Raw genomic sequence first — 18,656 nt, forward strand, 5'->3', positions numbered from 1 at the left:
AAAATTATGAGGGGCATAAATGGCATAGGCAGAAAGAAATGATTCCTCTTGAAGGGAATCAATGACAAGGGAAACAGATTGAAGGCAAGGGGCAGAAGGTTTAAAAGGGATCAGAGTATCGTGGGAACCTGGAACTCACTGCCTGTAAAGGGGGGGGGGGGGGGGTAGAGGCAGAAACCCTCATAACATTTAAGTATTTAGATGCACACTTGGGATTCTGAGGCATATAAGGCTATTGATCAAGCGCTGGAAGTTGGGATTAGAATAGTTAAGTGATTGTGTTTTACCAGCATGGATGCAATAGGCCAAAGGGCCTTTCTCTGTGCTGTAGACTTTCTCTATGACTGACTTCCACTGGCTGCAGAGGCTAGGATATAGGTACAGTCTAAAGTTAGAAACAGATCTTTCAGGAATTAAATTAGAAAACACTCCTCATATGAACAAAGTAGAAGTTTAGAACTTTCTTCAGTAAATAGCTATTGATGCTGGATGAATTTTTATTTTAAAACAGAGATTGAAAGATTTTTGTAAATCTGATGTAGTAAAGGCTATGAGAAAAGTTGCTTACATAGAGTCAGACTGCAGATCAGCCATGCTTTCACCGAGTGATGAAAAACATGCAGAGAGATAAAGGCCTACTCTTGTTCAAATATTACTATGATTCCAGCTTCCTACAACTTATGTTACATTAAAATATCACATCCGTGCCAGGATAACAGCTATTGGTATCAATCATAAGTTCTGACTGAGGCCAAACTTAAAAATTCACATGTAAAGGCTATGGGACTCGACCTTTATTGGAATCAATTCTATTTAAGTAATCTAACGAGGTTTTCTTTAATTTAGCACTAACATGGGATGTTTACTCTAGTGTGTATGTGCCCAAGTCAAAAATTACACTTGGACTTGATTTTAATTATCAACAGAGTCAGAAGTTGAACAGATCTGTTTTCCTTCCATTTCTCTACTTCACCTTGAAATGTTAATAAATACCAGAGGTCACTCTCATAATAAAACTTTAAATTAGCTTGTACCAAAGTTTATGTTAATAAAAATGAATGATTCATGATCATTAAGCAGGAATGAACATGACTTTAAATCAGATATATGGATTGAAGTTCACCAACAGCCTGAATGGATAAGCCTATAAGTAGCTTAGCCATGCAAACCAGCAAGGCTTTAGATTCAATTTCTGGCTAACAATGAATTGGTTGATTTCCACCGGGACAGTTGCATTGATGTTCCAAATGAACTCAATGACATTGCACTGGCAAGGTACTTATAGTTCTTATGCAGCAAACTCCATCTTACCTACCTGATCTGCCTGTATTGCTCATAAACAAAGCTTTTCACTGTACTTTGGTACACGACATTAAGTAAATAAATCAATCAAAATCAAATAAATCAACTACACGTACATGGCTGTCAGGCAAGGGCACCACACTGACCTACAATTTGTATCCCCACCCCCAAACATTTTTACTGAAGTCTTCCAAACACTAATTTCATATTAATAAGTGATTTGGCATCAACTGAGCTATATTCAAAACACACCCATTCAGCACTCCTTCTAGTCACCTTATTCAACGTAGCTAATTTATTTTGTGACATATTCAATCTAGTGCTCTTGTATTTTATGCATAAGGAACGCAGTAGTGGTTATGGATGTTGTGATCAGGGGAATAGATATGGCTTCCTGCAGCCATAACCTAAAGGATTTGGTTACCTGCTTGGTACCAGGTTTAAGAACATTTCCTGGTAGTTAGCAAAGAACTTGGAACAGGAGAGCAAGGATTTAGTTGTCAAGATCCATATAGGAACACCTCTAGAACTAGAAATGATACTCCATGGAACTTAAGGATATGGGCCAAGTGCTGGCAAAGGGGACTAGATTAGTTTAGGATATCGGGTCAGCATGGACGAGCTGGACTGAAGAGTTTGTTTCCGTGCTGTACGTCGCTATGATCTTGCATCCAAATTAATAAGAAACAGTTGAAACAGAGGATGGGATACCAAGGAAGAAGACACAGACAAAGTCTAGTTAAATAGCAGGTAACTGAGATACTGAATGGGGTAAAAATAAAGGAGGAAATACTAGAAAGACTGACCGGATGCGAAGTTGATAAATTTTCAGGACAATATGGGATTCATCATGGGATGCTAACGGAAAGTGTAGAAATTGCACAGATACTGATCTTGGTCCTGCTTTGACACAGGAATAGTGCTAGAGGACAGTCCCATTTTAGCCCTTTGCAGTGCATTCTGGATATCTCATGAAAGGACCAAGTCATAAATGCACCAGTCCTCTTGAACACAATAGTCCTTGGTATGTTGACTCTCAACTAGCAGAAGTTGAGATTTGGGGCTGCATGGTGGCACAATGGTTGGCACTCCTGCCTCAGGAACCCATGTTCCATTTCAGCTTGGGTGACTGTGTGAAATTTGCATGTTCTCTCCATATCTGCATGGGTACCCTAGTTTCCTCCCACAGTCCAAAGATAGATTGGCCATGCTCAATTGCCCTAGGTAAGCAAGCTAGGTAACTTAGCCATGTTAAGTTTGGGATTTCTTCGCAGGGTCGGTGCAGACTTGATGGGCCGAATGGCCATTTTCTGTACTGTAGAGATTCCATGAACTTCTATGAACTACTCTGGCAATGCTTGCAATGTGGAAGATGGTGGCATACCCACAGATTTTCTGATTAGGCAGAATCAAGTCACAAGTTGAGTAGGACCTCAAAAGCTTCACTTCATGAATCCTAATGAGTATGGCATTAAGGCCTGGATCTCCAATTAGCATACCTGATGACAGATGAAAATGGGAACAGGATCCATGAGCTGGCATAAGACACCACCATGATCAGTGGCTATGGCAGTCATTGCTGTCACAGCACGACTCTTCCCCACCCCAAAAGCCCACTTTGTTAGTTTTCACAAGAAACCAGTTTTTGATGGGAGTAACCTCCAAATTCCTACCTCATTTATACCTCAATGCAAAGATGACACGTTAACTATTTCTGAATCTACAGGTGCACATTAACTCCTTCTACAACTTCAGCTTCAACTGCACTCAAATTCACTTTTGAAATAGAATAGTCTAATGAAGTCTTTCCTCTATGTATTAGCTGAGAAATTCACTAATGAGTTCTCTACCACTATTTCCCCAAAGTTCACTTTTCCTAACAACGTATACATTGAAATTCCAACAGCTCCAGGTACTAGAAGATTGGCCTCATTAACCACCTTGGAAGTAGGGCCTGTGTCATTTGCTCACTGTGCAAGCTTGATGCTGAAAGACGGCACAAAGATACTATGCAGGATAATGGCTTCCCCAATTACTGTTGCTAAGCAAATCAAAAACAGAAATTTCTGGATAAATGTTGCAGGCCTGGCAGTGGATGTGGAGAGAAAGCACAGCTAACATGGAGTCTGGTAACCCTTCCTAAGATCTGTTGCTTGCTATACATTGTGCAGACTCACGAGTGGGCCAAAGGCAGCCATTTGAAGTATTGAAAAGTACTCAGGCTACCTCAGATTAAAGGTAAGTTGTTTTTTTAGAGTTTCAACAACAGTTAAAACTAACCATTTCAAGCTGCTAATACACAGCATTAGATTAGATTAGATTAGATTCCCTACAGTGTGGAGCAAAAGGAGTTGCATTGTCTAGGAGCAGGATGAGAATCAAGCTGAAAAGGCACATTCAGAGACACTAATAGAGCACAAACAAGTAACATGGTATAGAAATTCAAGTGCCAGTTTGATGCCAGGTATGCAGGCTGCATGTCTCAACAACTGGTGGATTATATCAAATAGCATAACACTTCAGCTGTTCACAACAAAAAGAGAAATGAGAAATGGCTGTACTCAACACACTGTGCTTGAAAAACTCAGTATACAGTACTTAACATTATGTCTTCAAGAAAGACTTTGTAGCCAGGGATTTCAGTTGGGATGGTGAGATTCTCTAACATTAATAACAGCCTGAAAAAATAAGAAACCTGAATTTTCAAAACACATTCAATATTGTTGCTTGATAAAAGGGCTCCCAAGATTGGGAGCAATATGTAAGTTTCAACAATAGCTCAACTGGTGGCACTCTTCCATTTTGTTTTTACCTTTTTACCATTTTGAGTCAGCCAGCTATTGGTTCAAATAGGGAGAAGTGACCACGCATTGTTATAACGCAGAATTGTAGAGGACTTGGGCCCAGATATTTCCTGCAGATTCTTGAGCAACGTCTCTAAAGACAATACATTGTCCAATAGTTGTAATGGGCTTGTGTTAATTCAAACATTGAGCAGTGGGGAGAGCATATGCTTTTAAAAAAAAATCAAACCAGCATCAGGAACTAATCATTACAGACCTAAACCCATAATCTAATACTCTAGCAGTCTATCACCACATCTCAATTTTCTTCAAGATAAATATTTGAAAATTACACCCTTCCACAAAAACATTACTTATAAAAACAAATTTGATGCTTCTGCAATGTAAACCTTTAGGCTTACAGCACATTAAACAGCATTACTTACCATCCACTTCATCAACCACTGCCCGAATGACTAAAGGAAAAACTCCTTTGTCTAGATCAAAGTTTAACTAAAAGGTAAAAGAAAAAGACAGTCAAAAAAAAATTCATAAGTTTTAAACAAAGCTTTAAAAATACTGCAAAACTTACAAAAATCTTTTGAAAGATGAACACCCCAAGGTTTATGACAAAATAAAAACCATTAAACAAAACATCATCTTTTAAGATGTCAAAGATAGTCAAATTACGACACTTACTACATTGAAATAAACATGCTGTAACATTCCCGGACTACTGAATTCAAAAGATAACACTGCAATAATATTTAAGAATGGATGCTCCAGAAATGGTGCTGTAAATTCAACTAAGCCAGCTAAAACTTCCTTTATGAGTAACACTGCAGAAGGTTACCTAGTAATTTATAAACGTACTGACTTTACATATTAAAAATGAACCATAATTAAAGAATTAGAAATTTGTGTGCATCTAATAAATTTTGGAAAGACAGAGAAAGCTACCTTAAAGGAGCTGGATAGAGATATTGACACACAGGACTACAAACAGTGAGCACATTTTCATAAAGAAATAAATGGGTTATCTTGTGCTATGCTTCATGTCACCACACAACTGCTGACACACTATTTTTTAATATTATTAATTTGTGGGGGTCAGTGTGTTCTGATTCTTGATTATTATGATTATGAAGACTGCCTAATTTATGTTCTGGTCAGGCTAGTAACCTTTTATGTTTAGAAAAATAAGTATCTGAGGATTTCAAACATTGCCTAAGAGAAAAAATTCACGAGATTTCAGATTTTGAGCAAAATATAAACTTCATTGTACAAAGTTAAAATAGTAAAACATTCTAATACACAAAGCCACATAATACTCGAACAGCTGGAATCAACAAGGGAAGTAAAGTTAACAGGTAAACAATGCTGAACATACCATACAGTATATCAAGTAGCAAATTCAAATCAAGAAAGTTCCCACGGATATTATTAACACAAAACATTTACATTCTTCATTTAGAAGACAGAGCCTCAGAACTTGCTCAAAATACACCGCCTCCATGAATTCACCCAAGATGTGTGATCCAAGACTGCATTCCACCGGATTCCCAAAAGCTCTACTCCAACACATTGTCATACACAATTCCAGGAGACACAGATAGTTTGACTATAGTGGCAACAACCCTGGCTTTCCAAGCTCCAATATTTTTCAGCTGTACCAAAGAAATATTGTTTGCGGGCTTCTTTCACCCCAACACTCAGCTATCAAACAGCTCCAAGGACTCACAGTCCTGACGGATGTCATTGACCGAAAACATTAATTCTGCTTCTCTCTTCACAGATGCTGCCTGACTTGCCAAGTACTTAAAACAGAGTTTTTGTTTCAGATTTCAAGCCTTTGTAGTATTTGGTTTTTATAATTAATATGTATTCTGCTAAAGAAACCAATTTATCTGTTTTTTTTCCTTAAGTGGTTGGGATGGTCTGGATTCTAATGTATTAAAGGAAAATTATGGGTAAACTAGTTAAACTAAAAGTTGATGAAGCACTAAGGTTCAATGGGCTTTCAGAGTGCTGCTCCTTCATCAGGTGATTGTGGAGGATATTGGACTGTTGGACTACAACCTGGTGTTGTGTGATTTTTAGAAATTTTTAAGAGCTTTAGTGAAGTAAGAAGTTATTACATAATTAGAAAAGAAGAAAACAGGTGCAAGGAGCTAGCCCTGATAGAGTCATACAGTAACAAAACAGATCCTTCAGAGTCCAACTTGTCCATGTCAACCAGACATCTCAATCTGAACTGGTCCCATTTCACTTGCATGACACTAATCATTTGCTATAAATACTATTAGGAGAAAGTGAGGACTGCAGATGCTGGAGATTAGAGCTGAAAATGTGTTGCTAGAAAAGCGCAGCAGGTCAGGCAGCATCCAAGGAGCAGGAGAATCGACGTTTTGGGCATAAGCCTGAAGAAGGGCCTAAAGCTAGTACTTCCAGATAAACCTGTTGGACTATAACTGGGTGTTGTGTGATTTTTAACTTTGTCCGCCCCAGTCTAACACCGACTCCTCCACATCATGGCTGACCAATGAAGGAAGTGTGTGCTAAATGTATTCTTCATTATCCTATGTACCTGTGACACCATGTTCATGGAACTATGAACCTGCACTCCAAAGTCTCCATGTTCAGCAACATTACCCAAGAACCTTACCAATAAGTGTACAAGCCCTGCCCTGGTTTGCCTTACAAAATGCAACACCTCACATTTATCTAAAGTAAACTCCATCTGCCACTCATCGGCCCACTGGTCCATCTGACCAAGGTCCCACTGTACTCTAGATAATCTGCTTCACTGACCACTACACCATCTATTTTGTTGTCATCATGCCTCCTATATTCACATCCAAATCATTCATGGCAAAAGTTATTGACAATCGTCTTCATTCTTTCATGAGATTTTAAGCATTACAGAATTGTAATATTTGTGGACTTTATAAGTGAAAATACATTGGGCAAAAGTGACAATATGGCCCTTCAGCAATAACTATGAATGACTGCAATATACAAATTGAAAACTTCTGGTTGGTAAGTGTAGCCTTAAAGAAATTTCATAGAACACCTCTGTTTAATTTCTTGGAGCAACATTTTTTGAAACTAAGCACATATATATTAACTTGGTATTGTGTAGTGTGGCAGGATTAATGAATGACCTCAGAGTATTAACACCTCTAGGTAACTGTGGTCATATGACCGTATTTTACATCCAGATTGAGAGAGAGAAAAGGTCTAAGACTAGTATTTAAAATTTATAAGACGACAATTACGTAGGCATGAATAGTCTGGTAGATGGATCAGTACAGAAGCAATGACAGGCACTTTCACACTACTCGGAATAATTACATTGCTACTATAAAGATAAATTCTTAAGAGAAGCAGCCACCATTCACATTTTACTAAAATAGTAAAAAAGAATCAAATTTGAGGAGAAAGTATGCCAATGCACAAAAGCTAGCAGCTGATCAGATGATTGCATTCTGACCAATCAACAACAATCATCTAAAAGGCTAAACACCATTAATAAATCAGAGTATAAGAGGACGCTAGTTAAAAATGTAAAAACAGATAGCAGGGAGTGTCTACTATGTAGGCAGTTTCTTGATAGGCAGGGGGAATCAAAAGTTAATCAGGGAGAGATCAGAATGTGGAATTTGGAACACGAATAATCGTATTGAATGGTGGAGCATGCTTAAAGGGCTAAATGGCCTAAAGCTTCTCCAATTCATATGTGGATAAGCCTATTCCAACATTCAATCAATCATGTTTGAGCTTTAATCTTAATTATACTTCCATCCTCAATTCAACATCCCTCAATTAACCCACAGTCGCGAAATCTATCAATCTCAGTTATGAACAGACTTGACGACTGAGTATTTCCAACCCGACTGAGTTTCAAACATTCACAAGCATCAGCAAGCAAGTTTCTTGTCATCTTAGCCGTAACTGATTGGTCCATCATTCAGAGACTGCACTCTTTTGGTTTACACTGTGCAGCGAGGAATCTTATAGTCTCAGCATCTGCCTGCTCAATCCCCCAACCACCTCAGGGTCTTAAAGGTGTCAGTAAGATCACCTCGCATTTTTCTGAACTCCTCAAGGTAAAGGCCCAATTCAGCCAATCTCACAATTAAGAATAACCCAGTGCTACAAATTAGAAACAGGTTTAGGTTTTACATACACAAAATCTGCTTAAAATAGACAAAGCAATAGGTTTGCTCTGAGAGCTTTGTTTTACTGAAAACTGCGTAAGGTTTCATTTCCATAGATACAAGGCAAGTGAGGTTGTTAGGCTCAACAAAGGGCCACAGTTGGATAAATGAATGAATAGATATTCCTACAAACTGTGCTCGGCTTTTAATTTAACCTTGCTTAATTAAGATGCCTGAAGTATGAATTCCTTAGTGTCTGAAAGTAGCAGTTACTTTAGTGAAATACATCCTAGCTCGCAGCCTGTTAAGGGATGAGTAGTAGAACTGAATAATCATTGTGATCAGCTTGTTAACAAACCTTACAAACAGCCTTTGACATAAAAGACTTGGGGCAACACTCATGAGTGTTTAAAGAAATCAAGAAGCCTTGGATACTGAAGCGAAATAGAAGGAGGAGGAAGAATGAACTGTTTTTGCATGTCGATCATCCTGCCAATCTGGACCAGTATTCTCTAATTATCACGGTATGTACGCTTTTTGCTGTATATCAATTGCGTTGCATTCTCTCAAACTTGGATTAACCTTAAATTCGAAATTACATCTTCACTGCACTACCTGCAATGCAAGCAAGTCCTTTCTTAAATACAGCACATTTAATTATAATTTAAACTAAATATAATTAAATAGAATATCTTAAATATAAAACTGAGCAGAGTGCTCCAGGTGAGATCTGACAGTCATGATTGTAAAAACAAAGCTAATCTGTCCATTTAAAATGGATATAAAATATCCCCCTGTAAGCACACAGCAGTTTTTTGATTCATAACATTTCCAAAAAATGCAGATCATCATTTCAGCATCAATCAAAATGGGAGTCATTTGCAATTCATTTCATTTGCTTGTGTCATTTCAACTTTGTTGTTCATACTTTTATGATCTTCACTTGAAGAACACAGAACAGTAGTTTTGCAAAGTAAAGGACCTGTGACTTGAGTGTGAAACCTTTGATGCTGGTTATGGAATACTCAAATAAGCTATAGAAATTTGTAATTCATGGACCACTCTGCGAACACACATGGTGTGGTTGTGACAGCATTAAAACCCATGAAAAACCATGCACAATTACAACCAGACTGCTTTACCCTTGCAATAAAGGCCAACATACCATTTGATTCATTAATTACTTGCTGCACTTAATAGATTAGCTTTTTGTTTCTTTTACAAGAACACTCAAATTATTCTGAACATCAAACTTAAAAACTTTCTAACCATTTTAAAAATATTCTACTCTTTTTTAAATCCACTTATCAAAACAATCATCATCTCATTTCTAAACCTTAACCCCGTCTGTCACATATAGTCGAGACAAAGTACACATGGAATTACTGGAGAAGATTAATTGGGAAAAGCAGAACAAAACTTGATTAACAATTCACCAGAAGGCAGAAAACAGAGAAAAAAAAAATCCCTTAACTCCACTAAGTGTAGTTCAGAATGGAGAGCAATTCAATATGTAGATCAATAATTTAGATTTGGTCGAGAGACTGACATGAAAACCTGCAAATTGTACTAAAGTCAGAAGTGTTGTTAATTTATTAAACAACTAAAGCTTTTGACGTATTAGCAAGATGTAGAATGAACTGTATAAATAAAAGTAATACCTTAGTTGGAATTTAATATTAGTAAACTTAGAACCATACAATCGACTAGAAACTAATGGAAAACGACGGGGGGGGGTGATGTATTTTTTATCCTTATAGTGACGACAAAGTAGAAATCGCCGCCAGACAGAGTGGGTGACGTAAACACAAATAGGAGATCTTACACAGAAGTGGTGGTTTACAGAGGTTAAAAAAAATTCAGAAAAGACAGTCAGAAAGTCAAGGTAGAACTGAAATTATGAGACTTGATTGAGGCCAGCAGTGAAGTAAGGATGTTCACTGCTGGGCTCAAAGAAAGCTGTCCACCAGATCCTAGTAATATCTGTGCTACAGACTTCCTCTTTCTTGACATTTATTTTGGGTGACAAAGCTAGGGCATCTTTAGGTGTCCACCATTAAGTGCACTATTAAGTAGGTGAAACAGCCAATCACACTGAGGTATTCCCACAAACAGTAAACCAGGAATCAAAGCAAACCAAATCCTTGGCAGTTCTAAACTTTACAGGTAGTGAAACAAATAACTGAGACAGACACAGAGGATTGCGAAAGATGATAAAATATCACATCCTTTAAAAAAAGGATATTTTCGAGTAATTGAATTTCTGGTCAAAATGGTGACATTTGGGATTAATAACTTTAACCTTCAGGGTGAGGGGTTATTTAACAGTAATTGTGAACTCTGTATGTCACTAAATACAGGGGACCTCGATTATCCGAATGAGATGGGCGGGCACCATTTTGTTTGGATAATCGGTTAATCGATTAAATGCCTTTCCACTGGGGCTCGGAGTTTTTAAAGTCTGCTCCCCATTCAGGAGACTGCAGCAACACACAGTACGCATGACCCCCATCCCCAACACTGCCCCCCACAACTCCGTCCCCCGCCCCCTCTCCAGGGCAGCAGGACTGGACACCAACAAGACTGCTGCCGCCTTTGTGGGGTAAGTCTCCAGAGTGCGCACACACAACTTTTTCACAATTTCCAGGTTTGTCCTGTACAGGACAATGTTGGAAAGATTATCTGGGGAAGCAGTGGGGTTAGGGTACATCTCTGTGTAGAACTCCAGGGAAAGTGCGGAGACAGAAAGAGCAGGTGGTCAGTCATTTGGAGACAATGCCTGTTTAATCACTGTACAGAGGAACCGTGATTATCCAAATACCAATTATCCAAAAATCGGATTATCCGAAGGAGAGCGAGGTCCTGATGGAAACATTACACCAAAGACGTGTTTCCAACAGTGATCATGTCTTTTGTTTACAGTGATTAAGCAGGCACTGTCTCCAAATGACTGACTGCCCATCCTCTCTCTCCACACACTTTCCCTAGAGATCTACACAGGGGTGTAACCCCCCCCCCCGCCTTTCCCCATAGCATCTCTCCAACATTGTCCTGTACAGGGCAAAGGTGGAACCTGTCAAAAAGTTGCAGTTAAAAGTGGCTGTGGCTGCATGTGTGTATGTTATTTGGAAACTTACCCCACAAGTGCAGGTCAGGTCAATTGGCCATGCTAAGCTGCTCATAGTCAGAGGGAAATGGGTCTGGGTGGGTTACTCTTCAGAGGGTTGGTGTGGACTGGTTGGGCTGAAGGGCCTGTTTCCACACTGTAGGGAATCTAATCTGAAAAAGGCAACTGCAGCAGTTTTGTTGTTGGTGTTCAGTCCAACTGCCCCGGAGACGGGGCAAGTGTGTACAGGGTTGGGGGGGCAGACGGGATGGGGGACTGGGTTTGGGACGATGGGTATTGGACGGGGTTGGGGATGGGGGGAAGTGTTGGACCGGGTTGGGGGTGGGAGGGGTGGTGTTGCAAGGTGTTGGGGGCGGGGGGGGGGGGGGGGGGGTAAGGGGTAAGGAAGGTGTTGCACTGGATTAACCGAATAATCGATTATTCGAACAAAATAGTGGCTGCCCATCACGTTCGGAAAATCGAGGTTCCTCTATAAACAAAAGACACAATCACTGTTGGAAGCACATCTCTGACGTAATGTTTCTAGTGGGACCTCGAGATCTCCTTCGGATAATGCGATTTTGGATAATAGGTATTCGGATAATCGAGGCTTTCCTGTACCCAGTTCCTTTTATTCAACAAGGCACAACCTCTTCAACAATGTTACAATGAGACTAAGAGCAATGTAGAAGCTTTCATCATTTAATTGATTTCTAATTAACTGAAGTCTTAGGCATTTTCCACACATGCCTAATGCTGAAGCACAAAATCACTGAAAACAACATCCTTTAACTTTGTACATGTGAACTGCAGAAGTTCCTTGCCTGTTTCAAAGGATTAATGATAGTAAAGTTGATAGTTTCACATCAATCTGAGCCACTGAGCTTGACAAGTTTCTCAGTACAGAGGCTGTGAGGAAAGGAAGGTGGTGATCTTTATAGGTAATTAATACAGAACCTGAAAGGATAATAATCAATATGCAAAGTATTATAAACAGTTTAAAAATTTCACCATGTGCTGTTGATAATGTAATTTTTCCTTCAATTTCACAGCTAAACTCAACAGTTTATCAAAAATTCACTTTTAGCGACTCTTATTTCTATTGAATTTTTAATTGTAGCGAAATACCTAAAAAACGCTTCAAGTCATAAATTTCATTATCACCAAAAATTCTGTTTTGATGATTCAAAAATCAACATAAGGCCAACTATTAATAATTTTTACTGCATATTTTAAAGATATTCAATAAGAACATAGTGCATCACTGTACTTATTAAAGGAATGTACTTCACAACTTCATCACACATTTGGGAAACAGTGCATGAAATTAAAAGTTCAGAATGCACAGAAATAATCCTGCTTGTTCTCAGTGATTGTACATGCAGTACACTTCCTTTGGGTAGAAGCAACATAATTATACATTAACAGTCGTACAGTTATTTTATAATTTAAATTGTCCACATAGGAACTTCCGTATCACTTCAAAGTAATTATTTTGTGAAGTACTTTTGGTGTTGTATAAAAGGAAACAATGGCCCAGACTTCGCAGTCAGTGACAAAGTAAGAGCATTTACGATTGACCACAAAGATTGTGATTTAGTGATCTCTGTGAAGAGAACTTCAACAATTCATATGCAACTAAATATTAGCATTATTTAATGGGTACTAAAGCGTTAAGCTGCAGTGGCACCATCAAGCAGGCATAATGGTCAATCATGTTAAACTTGCTTCAGCCAGCCTATCAAAAAATGAAGCACATGAATAATCCTAAACTGTGGTCAGGCCAGAGGAGTTTAGATTAGATTAGATTGCTTACAGTGTGGAAACAGGCCCCTTGGCCCAACAAGTCCACACTGACCTGCCAAAGCGTAACCCACCCAGATCTATTCCTCTCCATTTACCCCTTCACCTAACACTACGGGCAGTTTAGCATGGCCAATTCACCTAACCTGCACATTTTTGGACTGGGGGAGGAAACCTGAGCACCCGGAGGAAACAGGGAGAATGCGCAAACTCCACATAGACAGACAGTCACCCGAGGTGGGAATTGAACCCGGGTCTCTGGCGCTGTGAGGCCGCAGTGCTAACCACGCTGCCATCGTGCCGCCCACTTTCAGATCTCTGATGTCAGTATTTTGCTTTTGCACCAATAATAGTGCCCCATTCCTGCTGTAACTGAGTTATGTTTGCTGTCAAAGACTCTACAAATTCTGGGCCATTATAATTTCACATAGTGTAAAATTCAAACACCTATGCAAAAACAAGGAGAAAATTAATTAAATTTACTGACTGGTTCCAAAGATTTTAGAAAATTCAAGAATGCGTTACAAATATTTTTGTTCAATTGTAGTTACAATTCATAATGATCCAATTAGGGAAACAGTTAATTCTGCTACAGCAGGAAAGGGGCAGTCTTATTGGTGCAAAAGCAAAATACTGACATCAGAGATCTGAAATAAAAATCAAAAACGCTGGAAAAAAAATTAACAGGTCTGCCTGCAAGACAAGCAGTGATAACACAGGATTTCATCAAAACCTTGTGAGCATTTCCAGCATGCTTGCCTTTTCCAGGACCAAACAATATTAAAATTAGGCTGCACTTGCTGACACCAGCACATGTTCTCTGTGTCACTTTTAATCACACTTATGCATAGGAACAGTTTTGGGGGAAATTGGCCACAAAGCAGAAATAGAGGGGTTGGGGCCTGGGTAAAGGAGAGTTGGGAGTACTCAGTACGTGGGGAAGGCAGCGGTTGAGATGGGGACCTGAGGAAATGTTGAGGGGGAATAAAAGGAGATTGGGAATTAAGAGGTAAGATGGAGACAAGAAATCCTGCATCCTCTCTCCCTACTGTTGAACCCCATTTCAAAAGTGCACACGCTTTCCTGTGTGCATGCAGTACTGCATTTACATATAAACACTGTTTGGAATCATGCACATGTGCATTTCCAAATTAGCACTGACGCATAGTTGTTGACAGTTGCGGATATCAGCAAACACTGCCACTAAATTAAAATCAAAATGATCTAAAATGCATGAAATATGAAGAAATTATAACACCAAAAAGTCAACTGGATTTTAAATTTAGTTAAAAGAGAGACTTCTGTTGCTATTCATCATGAACAATGGAACAAACAGCATGGTTCGCATTCTTAGACAATGTTAAATTATAGGTTGCAGCAACTGGACAATAAAAATACAGCCAGAGTTATTTATGGAAACTTTAGCATGGTATCTTTTTACAATAAATGGTATTAGTTCCTGAATGATACCTGGTTTGGTGAAGCTCAGATTGATTCGTCAAACCTGTAGACCCAATGATACACAAGGGAGCTTAAATTCAGTGCTATAACTTAGCAATAAACAATCTGTATTTATCGTCTAACCCCAAGTACTGATACATACAGAAGGTGGGCCTGGGATTTGCAATCAATTCTTGGTTGCCATCACAAAGCCACCTGAACAAAATGAAAGCACGGACAGAATGCACCTTTAAAAAGGTCACTACTTGCCCAGATTATTACCCTTATTTGTTTCAGTTATAAAAAGGTACACATCACAATGCTGTCCTTTTAGATGTATATAATGCTCAACCTCAGAAAGAACTCAGGGAACTTTATTCCGTGTTGGGAGAAAACCTCAAAGTTGCTCCAGTTATCAAGATTACAAGATTGTGACATGTGATTTATGGAATTATGGGTGCGCAAGACAACAGAACAATAAAGCAAAACCAACATTTACTTATCCTTTTGCCTATTTTCCATGAAGAAATTGCACTCTGCTTCCAATACATTTGTAGCCACTGTATTCTATTCTTTGCATGGTAAACTATTTTCATCAAAACAAAGTATTTTTAAATAGCTGGTGAGAATAGATTTGAACAACTAACATCACAACACTCCAAGACCTTTACAGTTTAAAAAGGGCAAGCGTATTTTAAGGATTCTGAATGCTCCATTGTTTTGAACCTAGTGTTCAAAATAATTGACTATTTTTAACATAAAAATCACCCCGATCTCTTTATAACTCGCTCAGTTTTCAATTGAAATTATGAATTTTTTGAAAAATTACATAACCAGTTAGCTCAATCAACAACAAACAGGAAAAGATCAAAAGGACAAAATTCAGTATTGTGTAGTTCTCCTCAGAGTTGCTACCACAAAACATATTACAATTTATCGAGCAAAAACATAAGTAGAATAAAAGAAAGCAGAGCCAATTCACTTAAAGTTATATTCTGCTGATAAAGCTCACAACAATTAACAAAAACATGCAATACTCCAGACAGGACAAAAATATAATCCATTGGTTTATCCCAGAAATAGTTTCAACTTTGTCTTCAACTTGGAACTAATGTAATGTTAAATAACAAAATAAAACTATGTTCTCTTCAAAAATTCTATAAAATCATCAGAAATCATAAGCCAGAATTCAGTGGTGCTTGAACAGTAGGCATAGATTGAATTTATTCAGACTTAAAAATTATACTGGCTTTCCTCACAAATGATACTGCAAAGTCTAAAACAAGGCAATACTATATATACTGAACCACAGAAATGTAGAACACAGGAAATTGCCAATATGTTCCAGTGCATTCACACCAGCAACAAGCAGCCATCAGCCTGCTCCAACTTTCCAGAACCTCATACATAACAGCATTACAATGTGAACATGAGCACTTTTAAAAATGGCATGAAGGTTTTGCTTCCCAGCATCATTTTAAGCAGCAAGCTACCAGATTAAATGGTACAATGATTAAAATAAGTCATAGAGATGTATAGCACGGAAACAGACTCTTCAGTCCAACCCGTCCAAGCCGACCAGATATCCCAACCCAATCTCGTCCCACCTGCCAGCACCCGGCCCATATCCCTCCAAACCCTTCCTATTCCTATACCCATCCAAATGCCTCTTTTAAATGTTGCAATTGTACCAGCCTCCACCACTTCCTCTGGCAGCTCATTCCATAAACGTTCCACACTCTGTGAAAAAGTTGCCTCTTGGGTCTCTTTTATATCTTTCCCCTCTCACCCTAAACCTATGCCCTCTATTTCTGGACTCCCCGACCCCAGGGAAAAGATTTTGCCTATTTACCCTATCCATGCCCCTCAATGTTGTAAACCTCTATAAGGTCACCCCTCAGCCTCAGACGTTCCTGGAAAAACAGCCCCAGCCTGTTCAGCCTTTCCCTGTAGCTCAGATCCTCCAACCCTGGCAACCTCCTTGTAAATCTTTTCTGAACGCTTTCAAGTTTCATAACTCTTCCCGATAGGAAGGAAACCAGAATTGCACGCAATATTCCAACAGTGGTCTAACCAATGTCCTTTACAGCCGCAACATGACCTCCCAACTCCTGTACTCAATATTCTGACCAATAAAGGAAAGCATACCAAACGCCTTCTTCACTATCCTATCTACCTGCAACTCCACTTTCAAGGAACTTTGAACCTGCATTCCAAGGTCTCTTTGTTCAGCAACACTCCCTAGGACCTTACCATTAAGTGTATTAGTCCTGCTAAGATTTGCTTTCCCAAAATGAAGCACCTCGCATTTATCGGAATTAAACTCCATCTGCCACTTCTCAGCCCATTGGCCCATCTGGTCAAAATCTTGTTGTAATCGGAGGTAACCCACTTCGCTGCCCACTACACCTCCAATTTTGGTGTCATCTGCAAACTTACTAACTGTACCTCTTACGCTCGCATCCAAATCATTTATGTAAATGACAAAATGCAGTGAACCCAGCACCGATCCTTGTGACATTCCACTGGTCACAGGCCTCCAGTCTGAAAAACAACCCTCCACCACTACCTTCTGTCTTCTACCTTTGAGCCAGTTCTGTATCCAAATGGCTAGTTCTCCCTGTATTCCATGAGATCTAACCTTGCTAATCAGTCTCCCATGGGGAACCTTGTTGAATGCCTTACTGAAATCCATATAGATCACATCTACTGCTCTGCCCTCATCAATCCTCTTTGTTAATTCTTCAAAAAACTCAATCAAGTTTGTGAGACATGATTTCCCACGCACAAAGCCATGTTCACTCCCTAATCAGGCCTTGCCTTTCCAAATACATGTACATCCTGTCCCTCAGGATTCCCTCCAACAACTTGCCCACCACCGAAGTCAGGCTCACTGGTCTATAGTTCCCTGGCTTGTTCTTACCACCCTTGTTAAACAGTGACACCACGTTAGCAAACCTCCAGTCTTCCGGCATCTCATCTGTGACTATCGATGATACAAATATCTAGCAAGAGGCCCAGCAATCACTTCTCTAGCTTCCCATAGAGTTCTAGGGTACACATGATCAGGTCCTTTTTGTGTTTCATGGCATCCAGCACTTCCTGCTCTGTAATCTGGACATTTTGCAAAATGTCACCATCTATTTCCCGACAGTCTATATCTTCCATATCCTTTTCCACAGTAAATACTGATGCAAAATGCTCGTTTAGTATCTCCCCCAATTTCTGCGGCTCCACACAAAGGCTTCCTTGCTCATCTTTGAGAGGCTCTATTGTCTCCCTAGTTACCCTTTTGTCCTTAATGTATTTGTAAAAACCCTTTGGATTCTCCTTAATTCTATTTGCCAAAACTATCTCCTGTCCCCTTTTTGCCCTCCTGATTTCTCTCTTAAGTATGCTCTTACTGCCTTTATCCTCTAAGGATTCACTCAATCTATCCTGTCTATACCTTACATATTTTTCTTAACCAAAACCCCAATTTCTTTAGTCATCCAGCATTCCCTATACCTACCAGCCTTTCCTTTCACCCTAACAGGAATATACTTTCTCTGGATTCTCGTTTTCTCATTTTTTAAGACTTCCCATTTTCCAGCCGTCCCTTTACCTGCGAACATCTGCCCTCAATCAGCTTTCGAAAGTTGCTTGCCTAATACCGTCAAAATTGGCCTTCCTCCAATTTAGAGATTCAACTTTTAGATCTGGTCTATCCTTTTCCATCACTATTTTAAATCTAATTGAATTATGGTCGCTGGCCCCAAAGTGCTCCCCCACTGACACCTCAGTCACCTGCCCTGACTCGTTTCCCAAGAGTAGGTCAAGTTTTGCACCTTTTCTAGTAGGTACATCCACATACTGAATCAGAAAATGTTCTTGTACACACTTAACAAATTCCTCTCCATCGAAACTCTTAACACTATGGCAGTCCCAGTCAATGTTTGGAAAGTTAAAATCCTCTACCAAAATCACCTTATCATTCTTACAGATAGCTCAGATCTCCTTACAAGTTTGTTTCTCAATTTCTCTCTGACTATTGGTGGGGTCTATAAAACAATCCCAATAAGG

At 39.2% G+C, this 18,656-nt stretch overlaps 1 protein-coding gene across 3 annotated transcripts in view; it reads right to left on the reverse strand.

Moving 5' to 3' along the window:
- LOC140464418 (E3 ubiquitin-protein ligase MGRN1-like) overlaps window positions 1-18,656 on the reverse strand; it is a 158,682-nt gene that overhangs the window by 50,144 nt on the left and 89,882 nt on the right. For all 3 annotated transcript variants that reach the window (XM_072559443.1, XM_072559441.1, XM_072559444.1), the window contains exon 6: window positions 4,532-4,598. In XM_072559443.1, coding sequence (XP_072415544.1) covers window positions 4,532-4,598 — 67 coding nt within the window. The remainder of the gene's footprint in view (window positions 1-4,531; window positions 4,599-18,656) is intronic.

Source organism: Chiloscyllium punctatum, chromosome 40, assembly GCF_047496795.1.
Source record: "Chiloscyllium punctatum isolate Juve2018m chromosome 40, sChiPun1.3, whole genome shotgun sequence".
NCBI lineage: Eukaryota > Metazoa > Chordata > Chondrichthyes > Orectolobiformes > Hemiscylliidae > Chiloscyllium > Chiloscyllium punctatum.